The 25,705-nt window shown below is 43.1% G+C and overlaps 2 protein-coding genes across 2 annotated transcripts in view; one reads left to right on the forward strand and one right to left on the reverse strand.

Moving 5' to 3' along the window:
- INTS8 (integrator complex subunit 8) overlaps positions 1 to 23,954 on the reverse strand; it is a 142,523-nt gene extending 118,569 nt beyond the window's left edge. The window contains exons 1-4 of the mRNA XM_082259349.1: positions 23,856 to 23,954; positions 14,432 to 14,615; positions 10,842 to 11,016; positions 8,229 to 8,369 (exon numbers count right to left, since the gene is read on the reverse strand). Of these exons, the coding sequence (XP_082115475.1) occupies positions 8,229 to 8,369; positions 10,842 to 11,016; positions 14,432 to 14,606 (491 nt within the window). The 5' untranslated portion in view covers positions 14,607 to 14,615; positions 23,856 to 23,954. The remainder of the gene's footprint in view (positions 1 to 8,228; positions 8,370 to 10,841; positions 11,017 to 14,431; positions 14,616 to 23,855) is intronic.
- Positions 23,955 to 23,998: 44 nt separating this feature from the next.
- NDUFAF6 (NADH:ubiquinone oxidoreductase complex assembly factor 6) overlaps positions 23,999 to 25,705 on the forward strand; it is a 115,793-nt gene continuing 114,086 nt past the window's right edge. Inside the window, exon 1 of the mRNA XM_082259350.1 lies at positions 23,999 to 24,156. Coding sequence (XP_082115476.1) covers positions 24,056 to 24,156 — 101 coding nt within the window. The 5' untranslated portion in view covers positions 23,999 to 24,055. The remainder of the gene's footprint in view (positions 24,157 to 25,705) is intronic.

Consider the following 25,705-nt stretch of genomic DNA (forward strand, 5'->3'; position numbering starts at 1 on the left):
CGCATATTATCTGATCATGCCACGTATTGTGTTACTCTCCGTAGGACGGTAGTACCCCCCGTAGTGATTTGGAAGCTTAACCCCTTCTGGCTGACTATCTTGACGAGTATTGCCAAGCTGGCGGGTGAGTGGCAGTTCTACTTTGCCTCCAACGCGGGCTCGGCCTCTCCAGTGCATGTCTGGGATATGTTTAAAGCACACGCTAGGCGGTTGCTTAGCGAGCATGTTAACAGGCATAAGCGGGGGGCCGAAGCTTCCTATGCTCAGGCCCTGACTCGGCTTAGCGAGTTGGAGGCCGACTATGTGGGGGCCCCCTCCCCTGCTGGCTTGGCTGATGTTAGATTGCAGACTCGAGTCACTGACCAGTTATGTTATGAGCGGGCCAAGCGTCGTATGTTTTTTGCGAAGCAGCGGTTTTTTGAACATGGGGAACGCCCGGGTAGATTACTAGCATATCTTGCACATCTTGACTCCCGACCCCCTGTCGTGGTTTCACTCCTTTCCCCTTCGGGGGATTTGGTGTCGGAACCGGCGGCAGTGGCGGAGGAGTTTGTCGCGTTTTTTTCGGACGTCTACAAGACTAGGGTGACGTATTCTGATTTGGAGCTCCGAACGTTTCTTGATCAGTTTTCTTTTCCTACACTGACTGATGAACAAATTAAAACTCTTGAGGCTCCCATTACGGAAACGGACATAGCTACTGCAATTTCCCTTTTTGCACGCTCTAAGGCCCCTGGATCAGATGGCCTGCCGGTGGAATTCTACCAAACCTTCTCTGAGGTCTTGGTCCCTAGGCTTCTCGAAGTATATCAGGCGGCCTTTGAGGCGAGTGCTCTCCCGGACTCTATGACAGAAGCACTTATTGTGCTTATTCCTAAACCAGGTAAGGATCCTCATCAGCCGGGCTCGTACAGACCGATCTCCTTGTTACAAATAGATGTCAAGATTTTAGCAAAAGTATTGGCTCTGCGTCTGAACAAAGTGATCCTTTCGCTTGTTCACGCAGATCAAACAGGGTTTATGCCTGCGAAGAATACTGCGTTTAACACCAGGCGTTTGCATATGAACATCCAGGCATCCCATTCGCAAGTTGGCACCAGGGTGATAGTATCGCTAGATGCAGCCAAGGCGTTTGATTCGGTGGAATGGCCATACCTCTGGCAATGTCTACGTTGTTTTGGCTTCGGCCCTAATTTTGTTAAGTGGCTTTCCATACTTTATACTTCCCCGAGAGTGCGGGTGGTGGTGAATGGATGGACCTCTGCTGCTTTCCCCCTTTCGAGGGGGACGCGTCAGGGGTGCCCCATCTCCCCCCTTCTATACGCCTTGGCTGTTGAACCACTTGCTATGGCCTTGCGGGACCACCCTGGTGTCACTGGCTTGAGTTCAGGTGCTCTGGAGGAGAAGGTCGGGCTGTATGCTGATGACATGGTTCTGTACTTGGCTGATTCTGGATCCTCCCTGACTACTGCCCTCCGCCTTATCGAGGACTTTGGGACCTTCTCGGGTTTGAAAATCAACTGGGATAAATCCCAGATATTGCCTATTGATCTCTTTCCACCTCCACTGGAACAGGCATCATTGCCCTTGCAGAGGGTTAGTTCGCTCAAGTACCTGGGAATTCAGGTGTCTCGTGACCTTTCGGATTATGTCCCTCTGAATGTTGAACCCCTGATCTCCTTGACCAAAAGTAAGACGCAGACCTGGTCTAAACTGCCCTTGGGTGTCATGGGTCGTATAGGTTTAGTGAAAATGGTGTTGTTGCCCAAGATTCTATATATTCTCTGGCACTCGCCGGTTTATATTCAATTGAAATATTTTCGGGTTTTGGAATCTGTTCTTAAGTCTTTCATATGGGGTTCGTCCAGACATAAGTTGTCTTGGAGGGCGCTGAAGTGCCCAACTAGACTGGGAGGCCTGGCAGTCCCCGACCTCGGCTTGTACTATGTTGCTGCACAACTCTCTCATTTTTTCTATTTTGACAAACTTGACAGGCTACGCTTTGAATCTCTTGTCTGTGCGCAATCCCCTGGCCATTTCCCACACCCCTTCTGTGATATCCTCAGAGGTCTTGGGGGAACGCCGGGGGGTTCCGGTAGGCATACCTTTCAGTTTCATACCAAACGGATTTGGGATCTGGCAGTGGTGAAATTGGGGTGCCCCCTATTCCATGACGATACACCCCTGTGGTTCAACAGGCATCTAAGGGAGCTGTTGCTGATCCCTGACCCGAGGATATGGATACAACATGGCATTTATCTCTTGTCACATGTGCTCCACGATGGTCGCCTCAAATCGTTTGACAGGCTGAAGGCTGAATTCCATTTACCGAATTCTATGTTTTTCCGATTTCTTCAGTTGCGCCACGCCTTCTCTGCACAGTTTGGTGATGCTTGTCCCCATTTGCAGCCTTTGGATGTTCTGCTGGTCGCGAAGGGGGACAACCCACGGCAACTGATCTCTATGTTTTATGATATGCTTCTTAACCCCTCGTCGACGCAGTTGGCCTATGCTCTTAAGGCCCCCTGGGTAGACTGTGCTGGTGACATGGATGATGATGATTGGAGTGAGGTGCTGGAGGTGGGTAAATTGGTGTCTCCCAAGATGTCTGACAGGTTGACACAAACTTATATTTTACATAGATGCTATCTTACACCTGTCAGGATGGCGAAATTTGATCCTTCCCGTTCCCCTGATTGCCCCAAATGCCTCCTGTCTCCCGGGACATTTGAGCATTTAATTTGGCAATGCCCTCGTATTAATGGTTTCTGGCAACAAATTGTTCAGTTCCTACATGACCAAATGGGTTCCCCGGTCTCTTTGGACCCTAGGCAATGCCTACTAGGTTTGTTCCCAGATTTAGAAGTTGACAAAAATTCTTTGAAATTTATTCACGAAACGTTGTTTAGTGCCCGTAAGCTGATAGCTCGCAGCTGGATGCAGTCCTCGCCTCCTACCCTGGCCGCGTGGATTGCTGACATCAATGCTACCCTCCCATATAAGAAGCTGATTTATGTTGGTAGGGGGTGTCCTGCTAAGTACAATAAAATTTGGGATAGATGGCTACAGTCGTCGCTGACATGTGCTACCTAGGAGTCCACTCTTCATATCGTGTAGATGAGGTTGTGCTTCGCTCCACAGTGTGCACTGGCTGGATGTTGAATCACATGGTGAGGCTTGGATGGGCCCTTGTGGCCCGGGTGGGGGTCCCCGTGGCAGTTTTTTTTTTTTTTTTTTGTTTTTCTTATGGGAATCTGTTTGGGGGGGGGGGGGGTTTCTTTTGTTGTTTATGTCTATGCTACTCAGTTATGGTCGACAGTACTGCATTTATCACCTGTGTTTTTTATATTTGCTGTACAAATTTTTTTTTTCTTTTTGGTTTAATAAACTTTGACTTTGATTCAAAAAAAAATGCATATGCGTTTTTACAACAATTTTGCTGTGTTTTATATGTGCTTCCTGTGCGTTTTTGGGTCGCCTGCACCTGTAAAAAAATGGACGTGACTCAAAAACGCACCAAAAATGCACGGTGTGATTTACCATGATTTTTCAGCGATTTTCATTCATTTCAATAGGAAGCTAAGTTTTTGGTGCGGTTTCCAACACCGCACCAAATATGCAGCATACAGGACTTTTCAAAATGCACCGCACCCACAGTGCAGTGGTGCGAAAAGTCCCATATGATTTAAAGGGAAACATTTTTCTCGCAGTGTAAAAAACTATCAGTGTGAAAGGGGCGTTAGAGCTCAGGGCCCCAACTTCCTGAGAGAGGTCAGTGTGTCTGAGTGGGGCCTGTGTGTCATTCTGCCATGCATAAAGCTCAGGTTTGGACAGAGGAAGGCCCAAGCCTGAGAGGAAGTCCGCGAGGGACAAGCACAGCTAGGGAGGTGCAAGGAGAGACGCAGAGCTAAGGGTCCATTCACACCTGAGCATATACGGTAGTTTTCAGGCGTTCTTTAGGGTGTTTTTTGCAGGTGTTTGAAGGCATCAATATTAAACAAAAACGCTTGTAATCTGTCAAAAAAGAAGCTCATGTACTTTTTTGAGCTTCAGGCGACAAAACACTCATATGTGAACCAGGGGCCCTTCGAAATGAACAGGATTTTGCTTGTTGGGTGTTTTGAGACTTCAGAGATGAGCGTTTTATGAGCTGGAAAACGCTCAGGTGTGAACAGGGCCTAAAAGGTCAGCGTCTGTGCATACTGGAATGGGTTTGATAATCAGAAGACCAAAAGCTGTTTGATGGTCAGGAAGACCCTGCAGAGGTATTTGGAGCAGTAAAGCTGCCACAAGAGAGCCAGGAGGCTGAATGTCATGTCTTTACACTGATGGGGAGAACCCCCTGCGTGGGAAGAGCTATCTATATGAACTTTGACTTGCTTTTAAATAAAAGTGGGCTGCCATGCCCTTAAAATACAGTTTTGGACTGTCGCAACTCATTGTAAATGTGTCTATCGCTTGAGTTTAATCACCCAAATCTCACATACGTTATCAAAGTCTTTGGTCTTTGATAACGCCCCATGTAGGCGGACGAAACGCGTCAACGCACTTCCGGTGAATGGTCAACGTACTACGTCACTTCCTGGTCTCCGTGGAACGCAAGCCGGCTGCGTTCCGGGAGCGGAGCTGTACCTGTGATTTACCATTTTGTCTCTTCTGCTGACTAACTTATGGCTCTGTGTGAGTAGTTTTAACTTTTTTTTCAATAAAAGTTCATTACGGGCTTCACTATTTCTGGCTCAATTTTTTTCCCCGAGTGATACCGGAGTGAAATATGTGCTGCTGACTTCATAGGGCCTATGTTGCCTTTTGAACATGTTGAGGACTTTTTGGTAGAGCTTGCGATGATTGCTTCCTACAGAGGATGGCCTGAGCTGAATTGGTGCAGCCTTTTCTGACACAGGAGTATCGAGCGGTTACCGCTTGCTGGGTCATAACCGAGAGGACTACGAAAGCTACATAGAAGCAATTCAATCTAGAGAACGCTTGGAAAGTTCTGCAGGGAGAATGTGGTTTCCCAAAGCAACAGGAGAAAGTCTGTTTGCAGAAAGGAGGAGCTACCGCAAGGATGTGGCTCAGATTTGGAGTAAAGATGTTTATGCCTGTGCATGTAAAGTGGTCAGCCCAGAGAAGAGGGCACAGTGTCCAGCATCCTGCAAGGGCTCTGACCATGTGTTTGGGTCTGCTTTTACCCATGGCATCAGGAAACCTGTTCAGCCTGCAAGGAATATTGGAGAGTCCAAGAAGGCTAAAATGTTGCCCCGTGTCCATGTAGGGGCATTAGATTGTGGGGGGTGCAGAAATGAAATTAAGTGTTCAAAACCCGCCAAATGGAATGGTAAAACTGTTCCTGTTACATGTATGAAAGAGACTGAGTTTGTGTTTAAGACCTGTTAAGTGGTAGCAAATCTGGTGAGGAGATCTGCTTTCAAGAGAGACTTGTTGCTGTATACTGGAGAAGCACAGGTTAATGCAGAAGTCTGATAAGGATCTATCTTTAGGCCGTGTGCTGTGTAGCAGGAAGACAAGTGATAAAAATGAATATAATGTGTGGTGCACTAAGCGGATTAAAAATGCTGAGGTAAATAATGGGTTGATGCAACTGCTAAAACTGAAATAGCAGAGTCTTATGAAGTTAATGAAGCATTGTCAATGCATGGTGGTGAAAGCGTGGTACTGCATCCAGATCTGTCAGGGGTAACCACTGAGAGGTGTGTGCCATTTCCCCTAGCAACCGTCACAGGTGCAGCAGAGGTGTCCCTGGAGACCGTATAGGAGATCATGGCGTCTGAGCTTAAAGTTTTCCAGGACAACTGTGTAGACGCACCGACAGGCGAGTGTGTATCACATGAGGTGAAATGTGATGTATTAAGTATCCTACAGTCTCAAATTGCTAATGTGCTAAGGCAACTTAAACCAGTTAGGAATGTGGAGAATGATGATGCTGAAAAGTGTATTACTGACAAGTGTAGTGTGTCAGATGGTGTTGAGCCCCTCTTTCTGACGGTGTCTCCTTGGGCAGATGGAGCAGTGCTACGGAGTGCTAGTGATTGGGGCACAGACAGGATAGACTGATATAGTCTGGCCATAAAGGTATTAGCATGGTAGAAAGAATTTTCTGAAGGCAATAGTGAGGGATACTATTGCTGCTGTGGTAAATGGAGAGCATGCAGGGCCTGTGGTTACGGGGGCGTTGGCTGTTGCAGAAGTAAACCCCCTCCAGTCAGAAGGATTGGATATGAGCACATACATGTCAGAAGTTTTTCCACATCAAAACGGAGTAAGTGGAGTGTCAGAATGACAGTGTACTGGATGAGTAAGACACGAGCCACAAGTTGTGTCAGTTGCATCTGAGGTGGAGGTGTCTTTAAGTGTCTCGGCCTCTCGAGCCTTAGCAAATGAGTCCCTCCGCGCCACTAGTAAGGCCCCTAAAGTTCTGTATTTAGATGTGGGATGTTTAGAAATAACCGAGATGTTATGGGAAATGTTGAAATAGGTGAAAACCCTTTTGCTGAACACCTGCGTGTAGCCACCACAGATGGGTGGCCTGGTACTTCGTAGGAGCAATCAGTGGAGACAGTTGTTACCAGCGACGTTACGGCAATGTTGGTTACTTGCGTGGAATGTGGTCTCACAGTTCTCGGTGAGAGTGCTTGCAGCAGCTGTTTTGTGTGGAAGGTGCTTGGGAGAATTGCTAAAAAAAAAAAAAAAAAAAAATCTGAAATGACAGACATGCTAGAAGTTGCTCTGTCCAATGGTGTGATGGTATGTCTTCTTGCTGGTGCGGTAAAAAGGTGTGGCTGAGCAATGGTTGGTACACGGCATGTATACTGTCTCACCCACTAGATCTCATGTGAAGTAAGGGCCTAGAACAGTCGCAAAAGTAGCAGAAATTCTGTCCAGCACGTGCAAAGAGGTGCAGATTAAAGTAGGGCTACAAATAACGATTATTTTCATAATCGATTTGCTGGCCGATAAATCGATTAATTGGCTAATAACCTTAAAAAAGTGTGCTGTATAATTTAGTTAATATGTAAAGTTAAAAAAAAAAAAAAAAAAAAGGCAGTGGTAAATCTAAATAACCAACTGTATGGGTATGGAGCAAAATCTCTAATCCGAGAATAACAGACAGAGATGTACTGTATATAAAAGAAGGAGAAAAATATTTTGCGCTTGGAACACACTACATATAAATCAATTAGTAAGAAGGCAGCCAACCATACAGGTAAGATTACACACCCAAAAGTACAATATAAAACAAGGTAGCACCAGTTTGATCATAAAGGTAATGATAATAAAAGTTCATAATCTGGTTAAAAGACAATCAAAACCAAATGAAGGTGAAATATTCAAATATAAAACAATAAATAAAAGTCCATATTGAAGTAAAAGGAAATGCGTCCAACACCAGTGGATAGAGGTATGTGAAATGCAGCAATCCCCCCGTGGATAATTCAATCAGCTTACCAGACAGACATGACCCTCAATCTGAGTGGTCATGTAAGGCAATAATGACAGGTAATCGGCAGTGAGGATACTGGACAGATGGTGAATGGGCGACTTCCAGCTTTGTGATGGAAAAATACCTCAGAGCAAGAAAAGACTCAAATTGTGTAGTATGTCCCAGAGAAAGAGCTGGGCCTATGCAGCTAATGCCTGGCACAGAGGTGTCCCACCATAGTGACGGGTTCATGTGTTCCTCCCTCCGGTCTGAAACAAAGGTGGGGGGGGGCGGGGGGTGATGTAGCGAGGGGCCCAGTGCTACTCTGTAAATGGGTGGTATGGTGTGCTGGTTTCATAAGAGAGCCAGAGTTAGAGCTCAGGTCCCCACCCTCCTGAGGGAGGTCAGTATGTCTGAGGGATGCTATGAGGGATGCTGCCATGCATCAAGCCCCGGTTAGGACAGAGGAAGGCCCAAGCCTAAGAGGAAGTCCAGGAGGGACAAGCACAGCTAGGGAGCTCCCAGGAAAGATGCAGAGTTAAAGGTCAGCGTCTGTGCATGAACACTGGGATGTGTTTGATGGTCAGAAAGACCCTGCAGAGGTACCACAAGGGATCCAGGAGGCTTAATAGTATGTCATTGCAGTGATGGTGAGAGCTATCTCTGTATGAACTTTTCTTTTAAAAGTGCGCTGCCATGCCCTTAAAATACAGTTTTGGACTCCTGCAACACTGTAATTGCACCTATCGCTTGAGTTTAATCACCCCAATCTCACAATATACATTACCATCTGTTGTACAGCATGATTGCCATGGCAGTGGTTGGAGGTAAGCTGGAGAGGTCCAGGTCCACGTGCTTTGTTCCTGGAGGTACTTTACTCACACAAAGGAGCTCATTGAGCAGCATGTTCAGCACAGGTACCGATAAACTGAAACATGGAAAGTGAAAAAAAAAAAAAAAAAAAAAAAAAACATGACTTGTTACCAAAAGACTAATATGAGGACAAATCATTATTATGGGCAATGGAAAAAACAAACCCAAAAACACAAATCCGGAAAGAAATAGCTAGAAAAAAAGAATAGAATAAATTAAAGTTGAACTGCAACTGTGACAGTGCTGTGAAGCAAGCAAAGAATAAAAAAAAAAGAAAGAAAGAAAGAAAGAAAGAAAGAAAGAAAGAAAGAAAGAAAGAAAGAAAGAAAGAAAAGCTGCTGTTTAGGTTCTACATTTAAAAATGGCTGTTAAAGTCCATCTCCAGCCAAAACATATTTCTTGCTAGTTTTGGGTAGTATAGAAAAAGGTTACACATTTGCCAAACTGCTCTCTGTATCCCCACTGGGAAATTTTCACTGACTGTTTGACAAGAATCACACAGAACAGGGACTGGGGAAGCTGTCCCAACAGGGCACATATAACAAAAACAAAGCTTTAAGCAAAATAAGGAAAAGTTAGAACCTCTTGCAGGTTTAATGCTATTTATATCCCTAATGGGGAGATTTCCTCTGACTTCTTGTTTAGGTGACATTTGTCAGACACAGCAGGAAGTAAAAGGAAATCTCCCCATAGGTGATAAATACAGCATTAACAACATCCAAACCTTCCCCACATAATTCACAAAAGGGTATTGACTGGAGCTGGACTTTATTACAGACATCAACATACTCAGCAGAATAATAATCAATGAATATCTCCATATCCACTCTTTATTTTCACACAAAATAATTTTCAGGCATCTATGAAATTCAAATTTTCTTCCTTAAAAATTGTTATACAAAATCAAAAGAAGCCCAGCAATGACTCGCATGGCACAATAGATGTTAATCAAAAATACGAGACATCGCTTAAAGGGTAACTCCACTTTTATGGCAAAAAAATATAGGAAATAAAAAAAATTATAATAGCAAGGGCAACAAAACCACATTGTAATTTAACATAATTAAAAACTATCTTTCTTTTTTAATCTGCAGTGCTGTCATTTTCTGTAAAATTCAATGCAACATGACAAATGTAATTTCCTGCTTGTGTGATTGGTTCACTGATTTTTCCAGAAGTCTGCACTAAGAAAGAAGTCAGATTTTAAACAGCCCCCGCCCCCCCCGCAACAGAAATTTAATTTCTGGTGAGAAACTCCCCAAGGGTTAATTTGTTCTAAAGCACAGGTGTCAAACTGGCGGCCCTCCAGCTGTTGCGAAACTACAAGTCCCATGAGGCACTGCAAGGCTGACAGTTACAAGCATGACTCCCACAGGCAGAGGCATTATGGGACTTGTAGTTCCGCAACAGCTGGAGGGCTGCCAGTTTGACACCCCTGTTCTAAAGGAAACAGACACTGCAATTTCTCTCATCAGAGCATTGAAAGTGCATCAGCTGGTTATAATGAGCTATTCACTCAAATCACTCAAATCAGTGTGCAAAAGACATGGTCAAACAGCTATTTCTTCAGAACAGAAACAGGTGGAAATCTGCAACAATGTTTATTAAACTCCCTGCAAGGTACATAGATCACTCAGAAGGAGGTTTTTTTTTCTTAACAAAAGTGAAGTTACTCTTTAATACATTTAATGTATTAATTAAATGCTTAAATAGAAGTTCAGCCAAATCCTAACTAACGCTAAACCTTCTCGCAGCCACTTTCTAAACCTAATCTATCTAGCCCTGTAAAGAAGAAATTGATGTACTTACCCGTTCTGCAGCCGCTCCAGTGGGGTCCCATGCTGAGCTGTCAGCAATGGCTTCTGTGTGTGGGAGTGTGCAAGAGAGGCAGCTGACAACGGAACCCCCGAAGGAGTAATGTCACTTCCCAGCCATTGTCAGTTTTCTCCTGCACACAGCATTCACCGTTGGAGACCAGACCGAACCAGCTTCAGAAAAGGTATGTATATTTACTACCCTATTACGGGGTTAGACCGATTCGTTTTACAATGTGGCTAAGAGTAGATTTAGCGTTAGAAAGGTTTTGGCTGAACTCCCACTTTAACCAGATGTGTAACACTCCTTTATCCAGAATTCTCTGAGGCAGAAATAAATGAGCTTAATTGAGTGGTTTGGAAAAGATCAAGACTGAAAGTGGAAGATGGATTTTTGTACTGAAAAGGAAACCAGTACAGAAACAGACAGAACCTATCTGCAGAATGCCTTTGAGTGATGATAAGCTCAGGCATGTTTGGATGCTAGTCCGAATTTACCTGAGCGAGCCCACCAAGAAGCTGTATTAGGCATTACCTGCCTCACAGCCGTGCATATACAAGGGGTTTGTATATGTGTGACCATGGGGCAGGAAGTGTCTGGGCCATGTATGATTGGCCAGTAAAGAGACTGCTCCTGGTGAGCTCGCTCAGGTGGATTTGAACGAGGATCTGAACACGCCTGGGCTCAATACTACTTATAAGTACATTCATACCTCTTCTCAAGCACATTAAGGTCCCACTTTAAGTGAGCTGCCACTTTCAAAGCCAACAGTTTCAGAGTGCGATTTCTCTTGTTGTCAGTAGGTGGTTGCACTTGATTCTGTTCATTTACAGTGGGTTTGGAGGCTTGCTCTAGAAACTGGACAATCAGCTGAACAGGAGGTGGATCTAAGGATAGAAATGTTTCAAATCATTAAATGAACAGGTCAAAAGGGTATCACAATGTTTAAAAATACATAAAAAAAAAAAAGAAAGTTAACAGATAAACATCATTTGTTGGAAAAGACTGACAACTTTAGGGCCCAAGCACACATCCACATTAACATGCACCCAAATCACCCGAGGTACATTGACGACAACAGCAACTGCAGGTAATTTACAACATGAGTAGAAAGTATCATAGAGCTGCATGAATAATCGTTTAAAAAAATTGCGATCTCGGATTCATCCCCCCCTCACAATCCTAATCCGGCATTTCCACTAATTAGTGCATTGTATCATTTGGTTCTATTAGATCAAAGAGATGAACTTCGGTCTCTAAAGGAGGGCAATTTAACTACTTAAAGACAAAGCCTTTTTCAGACACTTGTTGCTTAAAAATCAGTATTTTTTGCAAGAAAATGACTTACAACCCCCAAACATACACACACTATATATATATATATATACACACACAAACATATATATATTTTTTTTTTTTAAGCAGAGACCCTAGAGAATAAAATGGCGGTCATTGCAACATTTTATGTCACACTGTATTTGCGTAGTGGTCTTTCAAAAGCAATTTTTTTGGGAAAAAATACACTTCAATTCATTTTTTAAAAAATGAAATAGTAAAGTTAGCCCGATTTTTTGTATAATGTGAAAGATGATGTTACGCTGAGAATCGTGATCTTTATTCTAAGCAAAAAAACTGATTCTCATTTTATCCAGGATTGTGCAGCGCTAAAGTATCACCATTGTACAGTAGTAGCATAATCTGCATGCGAACGAACATATACTTGGGTACATCAACCCGTTGCCCATTAGCCCCTATAATCTCCACACAGTGTTCTGTAAGCAATGCTGGAAACAGTAATGCACCCCTCGCCGTTATGTAAATTCCACAATAGTAACACAAGAATAAAAGAAGAATAAATCAGTAATCTGTTAAAATGAAGTGTAGTTTGAAGTAAATAAAAACAGATGAAACAATAAAGAGAACTATAGATAGAGATACAAAGTTGACCGGTCAACTTCCTGGATCGGCCGTGGAACGCACGCCAATAGCGGTGTTTGCGGAAGCTTGCTTTGATTTACACTGCCATCTATTGCCTATTGTTGGAGTATGTTTTTTTGGCTTTATTAATAAAAATACCAAAACGTACTTCACTATCCGTGGTCTCTTGTTTCCGGTATTGGGTTTGTGGAGGAATCTCGGACCACCTTTGACAAGAATCGTCTCTAACAACCTGGTATCATCTAGGAGAAGTTCTGGTGCATTACTACATTCCATTGCATACAGACTTTCCTAACCCTTTCTAGGGTCGCTTTGTTCTGGTAAGTGGGGTACCTGGAGGGGTCACAGTCACCTGGAGCACAAATGGTTTTCTTGTTTGCACTGGAGCACCTTATTGAAAAACCTATATCTTGGACTTTGTGTTATCACAATTATTGAATATTTGTATAAGCATTCACTTGATTAAATTTTTGTTTTATTGAATATCTACACTTTGTACGCCTTTGTATTTATTTTATATATATATGATTTTTTTGAAGACACATTGCACAATGATTTTATGCTAGCGCGGTGTTAAATTGGGTATATATATATATATATATATATATATATATATATATATATATATATATATATATATATATATAGTCCAAGTTTTTACTTCGTGAAGCAGCAGCTGCATTTTTTACATATATTTATTATACATATATTAACCTCTTTACCACTGCTCACTGTGCCTCTACTGCGGCACAGTGGCTCGTTATCGTCTGGCGACGTAGACCTGCGTCACAAGACATTCCCCTGTCTTGGCGGTGTGCGCGCGCGCCGCCAGAGGCTCGCTCCCGCTGTATTCATACACAGCGGGAGTCGGGCCAGGGGAGGAGAGGCGGTGATCACCGCCGCTCTTCCCCGATTGTTGGGGATCAAGTGAGGAAATCCGCCCGCTTGTGTAAACAAAGCGGGCGGATCTCCTAAGTGACCTCCTAAGTGACAGGCATATCTGAACCTGCGATCTGTGCCTGTGTCACACAGTCCCCTCCCCCCACACACACGTCAGTAAGCACCAGGCATACATTAACCCCTTGATAACCAATAAAAGTTAACCCCTTCCCTGCCAGTGTCATTTTTACACTAACAGTGTATATTTATAGCACGGATTACTGTAGTAATGTCACTGGTACCCCCAAAAGTGTCAAAAATGTCAGTTAGGGGTCCGATCTGTCCCCTGCAATGTCACAGTCCCGCAAAAAAAATTGCAGATCGCCGCCATTACTAGAAAAAAAAAAAACAAACAATAAAAATTACATAAATCTTTGCCGTAGTTAGTAAACGCAATAACTTTTGCGCAAACCAATCAAAATACGCTTATTGTGATTTTTTTTTACCAAAAATATGGAGCAGAAAACAAATTGGCCTAAAATGTTAAAAAATTTTGATTTATAAATTTTTTTGGGGAATGTTATATATCAGAATGTAAAAAATATTGTTTTTTTTTCCCTCAAAATTTTCGCTCTTTTTTTATTAATATCGCAAAAAATAAAAAGCGCAGAGGTGATCAAATACCACCAAAAGAAAGCTCTATTTGTGGGGGAAAAAAGGACATAAATTTAATTTAGGTACAGTGTTGCACGACCGCGCAATTGTCCATTAAATTAACGCAGTGCCGAATCGCAAAATAATGGAATAAAGGAATGGGGTAAAATCTTCCGGTCTTAAAGCGTTTAAAAATACACTCCTTGAGGATTTTTTTGTCAAAGACATGTAGCTAAATACATTTTGGCCTAAATATATGACAAAAATTTTATATATTGGATATTTTTTAACTGTCAAAGTAGAAAATGTCATTTTTTTCGCAAAATTTTCGCTCTTTTTTTATTAATATCGCAAAAAATGAAAAGCGCAGAGGTGATCAAATACCACCAAAATAAAGCTCTGTTTGTGTGAAAACAAGGACTTAAATTTAATTTGGGTACGGCGTTGCAGGACCGTGCAATTGTCCGTTAAATTCACACAGTGCCAAGTTGCAAAAAGTGGCCCAGACGAAAAACAAGGAAAATCCTCTGGTGGTAAAGTGGTTAATTTCAATTTTTTTAGTGAACGCGGGTTTATATCACTTTACATTACTATGTGCTGCAATTTTGTGCATTAAAATGCTAATTTTACCATAAATAAACACATATGGAGTTGGGCTTTGCAAGCAACACTAAAAGATGCTGCTGCAAAGGAAAACTCTTTGCTCTGGCACATTCCCAGCAAGTTCCTTAACAGGGTTCACAGTAGAACAAGCTGGTTGTTTCATTAATGCAGCTCTTATTCAGAAATCCAAATGCACCAAATCACTGCACATAAACTAAAATCCAGTACCTGGAGAAGACTTCTGAAGGTGAATCTCCATCAATGAATCATCCAATAAGAACTCAAACCATGAAGTCTGAGGAGGAGTACACGGCCGGCTGGAAGTTGCGGCCTCCCTGTCCGCAGCTTCGGCACTCATCTTCTTCGCCTGGACCTTTTCATTTCCTGGGTTTTTCTTCTTCATTTTTTCGGCCTGCAAACAGATGAGAGATGTCTGAGCCAAAGGAATATTCTACAATAAAAGTACAGAAAATGTATGCATATATCCAGCCAGTTATGGTAAAGCTGGACTAAACTAGAATTTCAAACTTACTGGCCATAATCAGTTTAGTGTACGGAAAATACTTATTAAAGTGGAACTCCAGTCCAACAGCTTCAAGGGCACATGCACAGTCATTTTATTTGGAACACTGCACAGCCAGTCTTTTAAGAATTTCCAAGCCCGTCAGAAAGATCACTACTTCTTCCTAGTTTAGCTTGACTGTAAAATGAATAGGGATGGTGAGGACTATTCACTGTCCTGTGAGGAATTTGGAGGCAGGGGGTCACCGAGGGGGGGGGGGGGGGCATGGAAAATTGCAATGATGAACCAGGAGGTAACATTCATCAAGCAAATTAGCAACAACATTATTGTTGTAGCATCCACCATGTAAAGTTTTGCTCCAGACTCCACTCCTCCTCCCCAGTCTGGGATGAGACAGGTGCTGGCCATAGGAGCCCGTCCTTACTCTAGTGGACTGCTATATCTTTACAAAGAATGCTCCACACTAATGACATCACTCTCTTGGAACAACTTTATTCAAGGTCTGTTCATTAAAGTGATTGTAAAGTCAGAAGGTTTTTTTTTTTATCTTAATGCATTCTTTCTATGTGCAGCTGCCTCTCTTAGCCCCACTAATACTTACCCGAGCCCCATATCTATCCAGTGATTTTGCACAAGAGACTCAGCTGCCCGAGACTCTCTCTCCTCATTGGCTGAGATGGCAGCATGGATCCCGCTGATTTCAAAGTCAGTGAGCCAATGACGAAATGGAGAGGGGGGGGGGCTGGGCCCCATGTCTGTATAGACACAGGGAGCTGCAGCTTGGGTGCCCCCATAGGAAGCTGCTTGCTGTGGGGGCATTCAACAGGAGGGAGAGGCCAGGTGTGCGGAAGAGGGACCCAAGAAGAGGAGGATCAAGGCTGCTCTGTGCAAAACCACTGCACAGAGCAGGTAAGTATGACATGTTTGTTATGTAAAAAAAAAAATAAATAAATACGAGTGTGTACAATCACTTTAAGGCTGGCCATAGATGATTCAATTTTTCTTTCCTGCATTCAGAAAAGAGAATGGGTGGGGAAATCTCTTCCCTTGTGCTGTCCCATCCAGAAGAACAAACAGTGAATATTGCTGGTGGCTATAGCCGCTGGCAATAATCACATGCAAAATCCGTCAGGCTAAAGTTGATTGATGAATCAACTTGGGTACAATCGGTCTGTCTATACATGATTCAAATCTCGGCCAGCCCCTGCTGAACCAGACAAAATTTGAATCGTCTATAGCTGGCTTAACAGTCCCAGCCTGTTGCTTTTCTCCAATAATGCATTTTGCCATTAGAGGGTATAGTTGTCACGAAGTCTCGACTAACCTTGACAAAACATATAACAATATTAACTGCAACTCAGAAACTCATTGTCTCACTTGGAAAAGTATATGTTCGAGTTTGTTCACACTTGCATTGGTCTCTGAAGAGCAATCTGCATTTAGATCACTCTTTAGAGAGCATTTGACAGACGGTGAGGAGGCATTGTATTGCCTTTTCATCGCCTGCTTTAACCACTTGAATCCCAGTTCAACTGCGTGCTTTTCGCACGGTTGTGGGGTGCTTGCAGAGCGGCCCCCTTCACTTGACTGGGTAAACTCGGCGGACGTTACGCCTGCCGAAAGTGACAGTGGGTATATTTCCTGTTACAGCTACAAAGCAGAGTATTACAGCATGTGGGTGGAGCTTGGCTAATAAACGTCGCTACATATGTGGACTCCAGCCATCTTGTTGGTTGGAATCCATCCAGGTTTATGCTTTTTGACACGCTTGTTTTCATACATTTAAATGTGAGTATTCTGAATTTATTTAAATAAACCTTTGAGCATTTTTGATATACTACACGGGGAGGTAGTGTCCGTTAATTTTTACACCTGTCAAGAGATTGTCTCAGAGGGGCTTACAGGACCTATTTGGATGTCATTATTTAGGATTAAAGACAAGCAGAGGAGTTTAGGAACACTTGTTTGACCAGCTATAATCCAGCGGTCCATACCTTAGGCTTAGGGTAACAGGCCCAGTGTGCTATAGTGTTGGTGGAGGTGTGCTTTTTTTATACCTATAGTATCATTTTATGCACCTTGGGTGCCCCCTGGGACTTTTGGACTTTTACATTTAGGAATGTTTATTTTCTGTTACACACTCCGGGAGTTCCTAGTGATTGTGGACTTATTTTTATGAATGAACTGCTGCATTTCTTTCTTATATTTCTGCCAATTATTACCAGCAATTTATGCTAGCTGCTTTATATGACCTAAGCGCAGTGAATATTTTCTTCTCTATGTGTAAACCCCCCACCTGCTGCCTGTGCATCTAAAGGGGGAGCAGTGAATACAAAGCCGAACTGCAGGATTTTATGGTCCCCAGCCACTACTGTGAAAGAGCCCTTACATTTTTCCTATGACTTTGTGATCCCTGTACTCCTGGGCAGCCATCTGAGACATATTTGCACAAGTCTGCAACAGATTTAGAGGAGACAGATTTTTACTTTATACAGGATCGGATTTCCATTCTGTTGAAGGGTAACTTTAGGGCATCTGGGAGGTAGGAACTAATAATCTGTCTCTATGAATTGATAAAGGTCTCCAGTGTTTCACCTGTGCAGTATATACTGGCAGATGTGTAAAAATCTGATGCTTGAATGCAATATTTTAAATACTTTGGCAGTTAAAGCGGAACTAAACCCTCCTACCGTTTTCAGCCCAGGAAGCGGCCATCTTGGCCTCGGTTTGATCTTCAGCTGCCATGATCCTGCACATGTAATCAGTTATGACAACAGCCAATTAATGGTTTGACAGTTTGGTTGTGAGCTCAACCAATGTGACAGTTATGTTCCTGGCATGTTCCAGGAATGTAACTGTTTAAACGATGGGTTTACATATGATATCGGATTTAAAGTGGAAGTAAACTTCCATTTTAAAATGTAAATAACATATAACTGTCTTTTTTTTTTTTAACAGTTGTGACAAAGTTTCATTTGTGACAAGCTATAACTTTATCTGTCAGAAATCTAAATGCTCTTCTTTGTGATCAAAGCCATCATCCTATTGCCACTCCAACTGGCTCCTGGAATCTCACAGAAGTGCAAGAAGAGTTGGAGGTTACAGTGGAACTTTGGCCAAAACCAAATGACATGGCGTGTTAGCTGCATAACACAACAGTCTGTTTTTCTGAGGCCCCAGTAACTTCGTTTTATTACCTGGTGATATGGCCAGTTATTTTTCATCTTCCATTACCAACCCAAACAGTCCACTGACTGGTATAATACACTGATCAGCCATAACTTTATGGCCACCACCTAATATTGTGTAACCCCCCCCCCCTTTTACTGTCAAATATAGCCCCTTTTGCCACCAGAACAGCTCGAGGCATGGATGCCAAAATACCTCTGAAGGTATGATGTAGTTTCTGGCACTAAGCCGTCAGTAGCAGTTCCTTTAAAAAATACGTTACCCCAACATTTCATATTCCTGATATGTGGCTGCTGTACCCTGTACTTGATAAAGGAGTATTCAGTTCTCCTTGTATTGATTCCTTTGTGTGAAATCCCTGCCAGTTCCTCTACTTTCCTATTAAAACCTGCACACACCAAGCATGACAGCACAGCCTAGTCAGTGTTCTAGCTGCGCTGAGAATTCAACCTGCTCTCCTCCAATGATCAGACTTGTTTGCCATTCACTAGGAAGACCAGTGTAGTGATGTTTCTCCTCCCCAGTTCTCTAAACGTCTTATGCAGCTGAGAACAGGTGGTGTGTGATCACTTATGAAAAAAGGAGAGAATATATATATATATATATATATATATATATATATATATATATATATATATATATATATATATATATATATATATATATATATATATATAGATTCAAAAGATTAAGTGAGCAGCACAACAGCAGTGGTTTGTTGAGGTTGTGTGAAAAGCAATCAAGCCATCCCACAGGCTGTATATATATATAAGAAAAAGTCCACAGGGATTGCTGCACAATTCTTTCTTTATTGGAAAGATATCCAAAGTACATACCAGTACAATATCATAGTATTTCAATCGTAACGTTTCGGACTCAAAGGTTAACGTCCTTCCTCATACAGAAATACATCTAAATCTCTATACAAGTACAAAAAGTTATATATGTTCAAGCATCAATTAAGAATCCACGAGTCGTCAATCATTGATTCATTCACACAGTGGTCTCCAATGTATCATTAGGAGGACTGAGGCAAAGTTACAAAACACAGATCCTTCCCTATATGCAATTAGTCATATCCAGTGTAAGGCCCCTTTCACACAGGCGGACCGTTCAGATCCGCCTGTCCGTTTTTTTGGCGGATCTGAACGGTCCCCCCATGCATTCCTATGGGGCATCGGATGTCAGCGGAGACATGTCCGCTGACATCCGACCCGATCCGATCCATCAAATCTGGACGGATGGAAACCCTATTTTCCATCCGTCCAGCGGATCGGACCGGATGGGATCGGGTGAGAACGGACTGACGGTCCGTTGACATCCGATTTCCCCCCATAGAGATGCAGGGGGAACTGTCAGCTGTGTCTCCGCATACAGCACGGAGACACAGCTGTCCTCCTGCTGCTCAGCGGGGGATCGGCGGCTCGATCCCCCGCTGAGAAAAACGGACTCCGTCCAACGGACGGAGTGTGTGAAAGGAGCCTTATCCTAATGATAAAAGAATAAAAAATATTTGTCAATAAAAAAGATTCTACAAGAAACATATATTACTGACCAGTATGTTGATCCCAGTCCTATGACAACATTTTTAGGACCAAAAAATACAGGCTCTTATCCATGCCTGAGCTGCATTCAGTGCAATTCAATGATAAAATGAAAAAAAACTTTACACATCCACACAAGGGATATGATATAAAAATCAAGGATCACTTTACTTGTCAGTCTTCATGTTATATACATTATTAAATGCCCTTATGGCTTATACTATATTGGTGAAACCACTCAAAAAGTTAAAGATCGCATTGCCCGACATAAATACTCAATAAAAGATAAATTAGTTCAGCTACCGTTAGCGAGACACTTTCTGGAAAAAGGACACTCAGTGTCCCAATTGAGATTTATGGTCATTGACAATATACCTAGAAACAGAAGGGGAGGAAATCGTGAATTACAGCTTAGGAAACGTGAAGTCCAAAGGATCCATTTTTTGGATACCTTACAACCGAAGGGGTTAAATTCTGAACTCGACTTGTATTTATTTTTGTAAATGGTATCTTTTTTGAAGGGACCTTTTGGTCCAATTATGGGTCCTACACCTTCAACAGTGACAGCTATATTCAACACCGCAACATATAGTTAATTGTGTTATTTCATTGATCAAAATAGGTTTCTTGTAGAATCTTTTTTATTGACAAATATTTTTTATTCTTTTATCATTAGGATAACACTGGATATGACTAATTGCATATAGGGAAGGATCTGTGTTTTGTAACTTTGTCTCAGTCCTCCTAATGTTACATTGGAGACCACTGTGTGAATTAATCAATGATTGACGACTCGTGGATTCTTAATTGATGCTTGAACATATATAAGCTCTTGTACTTGTATAGAGATTTAGATGTATTTCTGTATGAGGAAGGACGCTAACCTTTGAATCCGAAACGTTACGATTGAAATACTATGATATTGTACTGGTATGTACTTTGGATATCTTTCCAATAAAGGCCCGTACACACGTACCGATCGTCGGCATACAAACGTCGGTGGACGAAGGATCTGCCGATTGTACGCGTGTTAGTATGGTGCCTCCGACAGATGTCTGCGCACAATCCGCGGACAAAAGTCTTTCTTGCAAACATGAAAATTTTTGTATGCCGACACCAGAACGGACGATTGTTCGCCTGTCAGTACACAATTCGGCCGACAGACCGCAGATTTGCAAGACTGGGCATGCTCAGAAAATAGAAAACACAGGGAAAGTTAACCATTACATGACATCACTTCTGCAGTCGGTGGACAAAATTCTTGTGCTGTCCTTGTGCTGTCTTTGCACTTTTCAGCAGACACCGACATCCCGGGGAGAAAAGAGGAACATTTGTAAGCCGACCATCGGTACGTGTGTACGGGGCTTAAAGAAAGAATTGTGCAGCAATCCCTGTGGACTTTTTCATATATATATATATCACACACATACATACACACACACACGTTTTGCCTTTCATTTCTATTTTTAACTGAATGGGTTGTTTTACAAAGTGAGGATTCACATATAGACATATATATACAGGGAGTGCAGAATTATTAGGCAAATGAGTATTTTGACCACATCATCCTCTTTATGCATGTTGTCTTACTCCAAGCTGTATAGGCTCGAAAGCCTACTACCAATTAAGCATATTAGGTGATGTGCATCTCTGTAATGAGAAGGGGTGTGGTCTAATGACATCAACACCCTATATCAGGTGTGCATAATTATTAGGCAACTTCTTTTCCTTGGGCAAAATGGGTCAAAAGAAGGACTTGACAGGCTCAGAAAAGTCAAAAATAGTGAGATATCTTGCAGAGGGATGCAGCACTCTTAAAATTGCAAAGCTTCTGAAGCGTGATCATCGAGCAATCAAGCATTTCATTCAAAATAGTCAACAGGGTCGCAAGAAGCGTATGGAAAAACCAAGGCGCAAAATAACAGCCCATGAACTGAGAAAAATCAAGCGTGCAGCTGCCAAGATGCCACTTGCCACCAGTTTGGCCATATTTCAGAGCTGCAACATCACTGGAGTGCCCAAAAGCACAAGGTGTGCAATACTCAGAGACATGGCCAAGGTAAGAAAGGCTGAAAGACGACCACCACTGAACAAGACACACAAGCTGAAACGTCAAGACTGAGCCAAGAAATATCTCAAGACTGATTTTTCAAAGGTTTTATGGACTGATGAAATAAGAGTGAGTCTGGATGGGCCCATGGCTGGATTGGTAAAGGGCAGAGAGCTCCAGTCCGACTCAGGCGCCAGCAAGGTGGAGTACTGGTTTGGGCTTGTATCATCAAAGATGAGCTTGTGGGGCCTTTTCGGGTTGAGGATGGAGTCAAGCTCAACTCCCAGTCCTACTGCCAGTTTCTGGAAGACACCTTCTTCAAGCAGTGGTACAGGAAGAAGTCTGCATCCTTCAAGAAAAACATGATTTTCATGCAGGACAATGCTCCATCACACGCGTCCAAGTACTCCACAGCGTGGCTGGCAAGAAAGGGTATAAAAGAAGAAAAGCTAATGACATGGCCTCCTTGTTCACCTGATCTGAACCCCATTGAGAACCTGTGGTCCATCATCAAATGTGAGATTTACAAGGAGGGAAAACAGTACACCTCTCTGAACAGTGTCTGGGAGGCTGTGGTTGCTGCTGCACGCAATGTTGATGGTGAACAGATCAAAACACTGACAGAATCCATGGATGGCAGGCTTTTGAGTGTCCTTGCAAAGAAAGGTGGCTATATTGGTCACTGATTTGTTTTTGAATGTCAGAAATGTATATTTGTGAATGTTGAGATGTTATATTGGTTTCACTGGTAAAAATAAATAATTGAAATGGGTATACTGTATATTTGATTTTTGTTAAGTTGCCTAAAAATTATGCACAGTAATAGTCACCTGCACACACAGATATCCCCCTAAAATAGCTAAAACTAAAAACAAACTAAAAACTACTTCCAAAAATAGTCAGCTTTGATATTAATGAGTTTTTTGGGTTCATTGAGAACATGGTTGTTGTTCAATAATAAAATTAATCCTCAAAAATACTCATTTGCCTAATAATTCTGCACTCCCTGTACATTCACATATAGTTTACATCCTGTAAGTTGTGAGGTGAAGCCTCCATGGATCAGACTTGTCTTTCCAGCATATCCCACAGATGCTCGATGGTTTGTGATCTGGAGAATTTGGAGGCCAAGTCAACACCCTGAAGTCATCGTTGCATTCCTCAAACCATTCTTGAACCATTTTTTTTTAGTGTGGCAGGGCACATTATCCTGCTGAAATAGGCCACTACCATCAGGGAATACCATTTCCATAAAGGGGTGTACTTGGTCATCAACAATGTTCAGGTAGGTGGTACGGATTAAGCGAAGTAACATCCACATGAATGGCTGGACTAAGTTTTCCCAGCTGAACATTGCCCAAAGCATCATTCTGGCTCTGTTGGCTTGTCTTCTTCCCATGCTGCATCTTTGTGTCATCTCTTCCCCAGGTAAGTGACACAAATGCACCCGGCCACCCACATGATGTAAAAGGAAATGTGATTCATCAGACCAGACCACCTTATTCCATTGCTCCATGGTCCGATTCTGATGCTTACACACCCCATTGTAGGTGCTTTTAGCTGTGGACATGGCTCAGCATGGGCCCCGTATACCAGCGGTCCTCAGGGCCCACTAACAGGCCAGATTTTAAGTATTACCTTGGAGAGATGCAGAATAGAGTACTGCAATCACTTAGCAGCAGCAAATGATATCACCTGGGATGTATTTCAGTTATCTTGCAAACCTGGCCTGTTAGTGGGCCCTGAGGACCAGGGTTGAGGACCACTGCCGTATACAACAAACTGCGATGCTCTGCGGGTTCCTTACACCTTTCTATCAGAACCAGCATTCATTTTTTCAGCAGTTTGAGCTTTTCAGTACCTCTTCTATTGGTTCAGACTACATGCAGCGGTCTTCAGTCTCCATGTGCATCCATGAGCCTTGGCCACCCATGACCCTGTGATCGGTTCTCCTTATTCGGACCACCTTTGGTCGGATCTGAACATCCCACAAGAGCTGCAGTTGTAGAGTTGTTCTGACCCAGTTACAATGTGGCCCTTATCAGTGTCACTCAAATCCTTACACTTGCCCCTTTATTCTGCTTTCATCACATCAACTTCAGGGACAGCATGTTCACCTGCTGCCTAATACATCCCACCCACTTTCAGCGAGATAATCAATGTTATTCACTTTAGCTGTCAGCGGTCATAATGTTATGGCTGATCGCTGAATGTGTGTTGTAGGGATCTCTGTAGCCCTAAACCCCCCCTCAGAAGGACAGCTGTGTGTACACAGGGAATGAATAGGAAGAAGTACATCCCACCCCCGGTGGAGGCCCCTCTCTCAGCCCCCTCCCGGACACTCACCGGCTCCGCACACCGAGGAAAGAAAAGAAGAAGAATCTATGGAGACGGTCCGGCGCCTGTGAAATGCGTCACTTCAGGTCACATGACCACAACACAGGCTGCGGATGATGACGTAGAAGAGAGCGGTGTGAACTTTTCCCCCAATGAGGGGGTGAGCTGAAGTGCTAAAGCCCCGCCCCGGCCGCCGGGGTGACTTTGCCATGGCTGTGAGGGCAATGCTGCGCCTCCAATCACCTGTGTACCCGGGGAACAGCCGGGGGAAGAGCGGCAAGGTGGCCTCGTACTGTGCGGAGCTGGTCAGGTAGTATGGCTGAGCTTCTCTGTGTACAGACACCATGAGGGGACTGGAACAGCTGGGCATGGCAACCAATCAGCTTCTAGCTTTCATTTTCAGAGCTTAGCAGAACAAACTGAAGACGGAAGCTGATTGGTTACCATGCTCAGCTGCTCCAGTGTTAGTAAATTGCCTCCAGTGGGGATCCTCACTCCCTGCTGCGCTCTATAGGAAGAATTATCTATTTATCGGATACTTTATATGGTTGCTGGTTGTCCATCATGCTGCGTTAACACCTGACAACATGGAAACACGGGTATACGGGGAAAATGCCCAGAAATGCTCATCGTGCTTTTACCCCCTTCCTGACCAGGGGGTATTTTGCGATTCGGCACTGCGTGACTTTAACGGACAATTAAAGTTGTCGTGTGACGCTGTACCTAAACTAATTTGGCGTCCTTTTTTTCCCACAAACAGAGCTTTCTTTTGGTGGTATTTGATCACCTGTGCGTTTTTTTTTTTGATCATGCGCTATAAACAAAAAAAGAGCGTCAATTTTGCAAAAATAACAATATTTTTCACATTTTTTTTATATGAAATTCCCCCCCAAAAAAAAAGTAAAAATCAAAATTTTTTTTACATTTTCAGCCAATTTGTTTTAGGCTACATATGTTTGGTAAAAAAAAATCGCAAAAAGCGTATTTTGATTGGTTTGCGCAAAAGTTATCGCGTTTACTAACAAAGGGAAAGATTTTTGTCATTTTTGTTGTTTTTCTTTTTTTTTTAACGAGTAATGGCGGCGATCTGCGTTTTTTTTTTTTTTTTTGTGGGACTGCGACATTGCGGCGGACAGATCGGACCCTTGACTGACATTTTTAAAACTTTTGGGGTTACCAGTGACATTACTGCAGTAATCAGTGCTATACATATGCACTGTTACTGTAAAAATGACACTGGCAGGGAAGGGGTTAACTGTATTGGAGAGGGAGGGGTTAAGTGTGTCCTAGGGGCGTGATTCTAACTGTGATTGGCTGTGGCTACTAGTGTAAAAACAGATCAACGGTCCTACATAGTAGAACCGTCTGATCTCCATTCTTACACAGGGGAGAATGACAGGCAGCTTGTTTACATTAGCCGCCTGCCTTTCTCCCTTCCCGGCAAACGATCGCGAGTGACCAGCGGACATCGGGTCCGCCGGTCACACGCACTGACTTGTTAGGGAACGAGTCGGGGCGGGCGCGCGCTCGCCCGCTATTGGCTCACAAGCGAGTGACAGGCTAGTGACGTACCGGTACGTCACTTTGCCTGGCCGGGGCTGACCTCCGCAGTATATGTATGGCGGTCGGGAAGTGGTTAATGTTGCCCTGAACGTGGGTAGCAGTTGGAATGTTTTGTAGCGCGCAAAATAAAAAAATGCGCACCGCCAAACACGCATGACTCAGTGCCCAAGGATGGTAAGAATGGGAGCTTCTTTGGCATGTTTGTCACATGAGAGGCCGCTCATTCAAGTCAATTGGCTGTTGCATAACTCCGAACGCTTCGCTCAGGTGTGAATGCAGCATTAGGGCGCATCTAC

Source organism: Pelophylax lessonae (assembly GCF_965119305.1).
Source record: "Pelophylax lessonae genome assembly, chromosome: 5".
In the NCBI taxonomy this organism is placed as follows: Eukaryota; Metazoa; Chordata; class Amphibia; order Anura; family Ranidae; genus Pelophylax; species Pelophylax lessonae.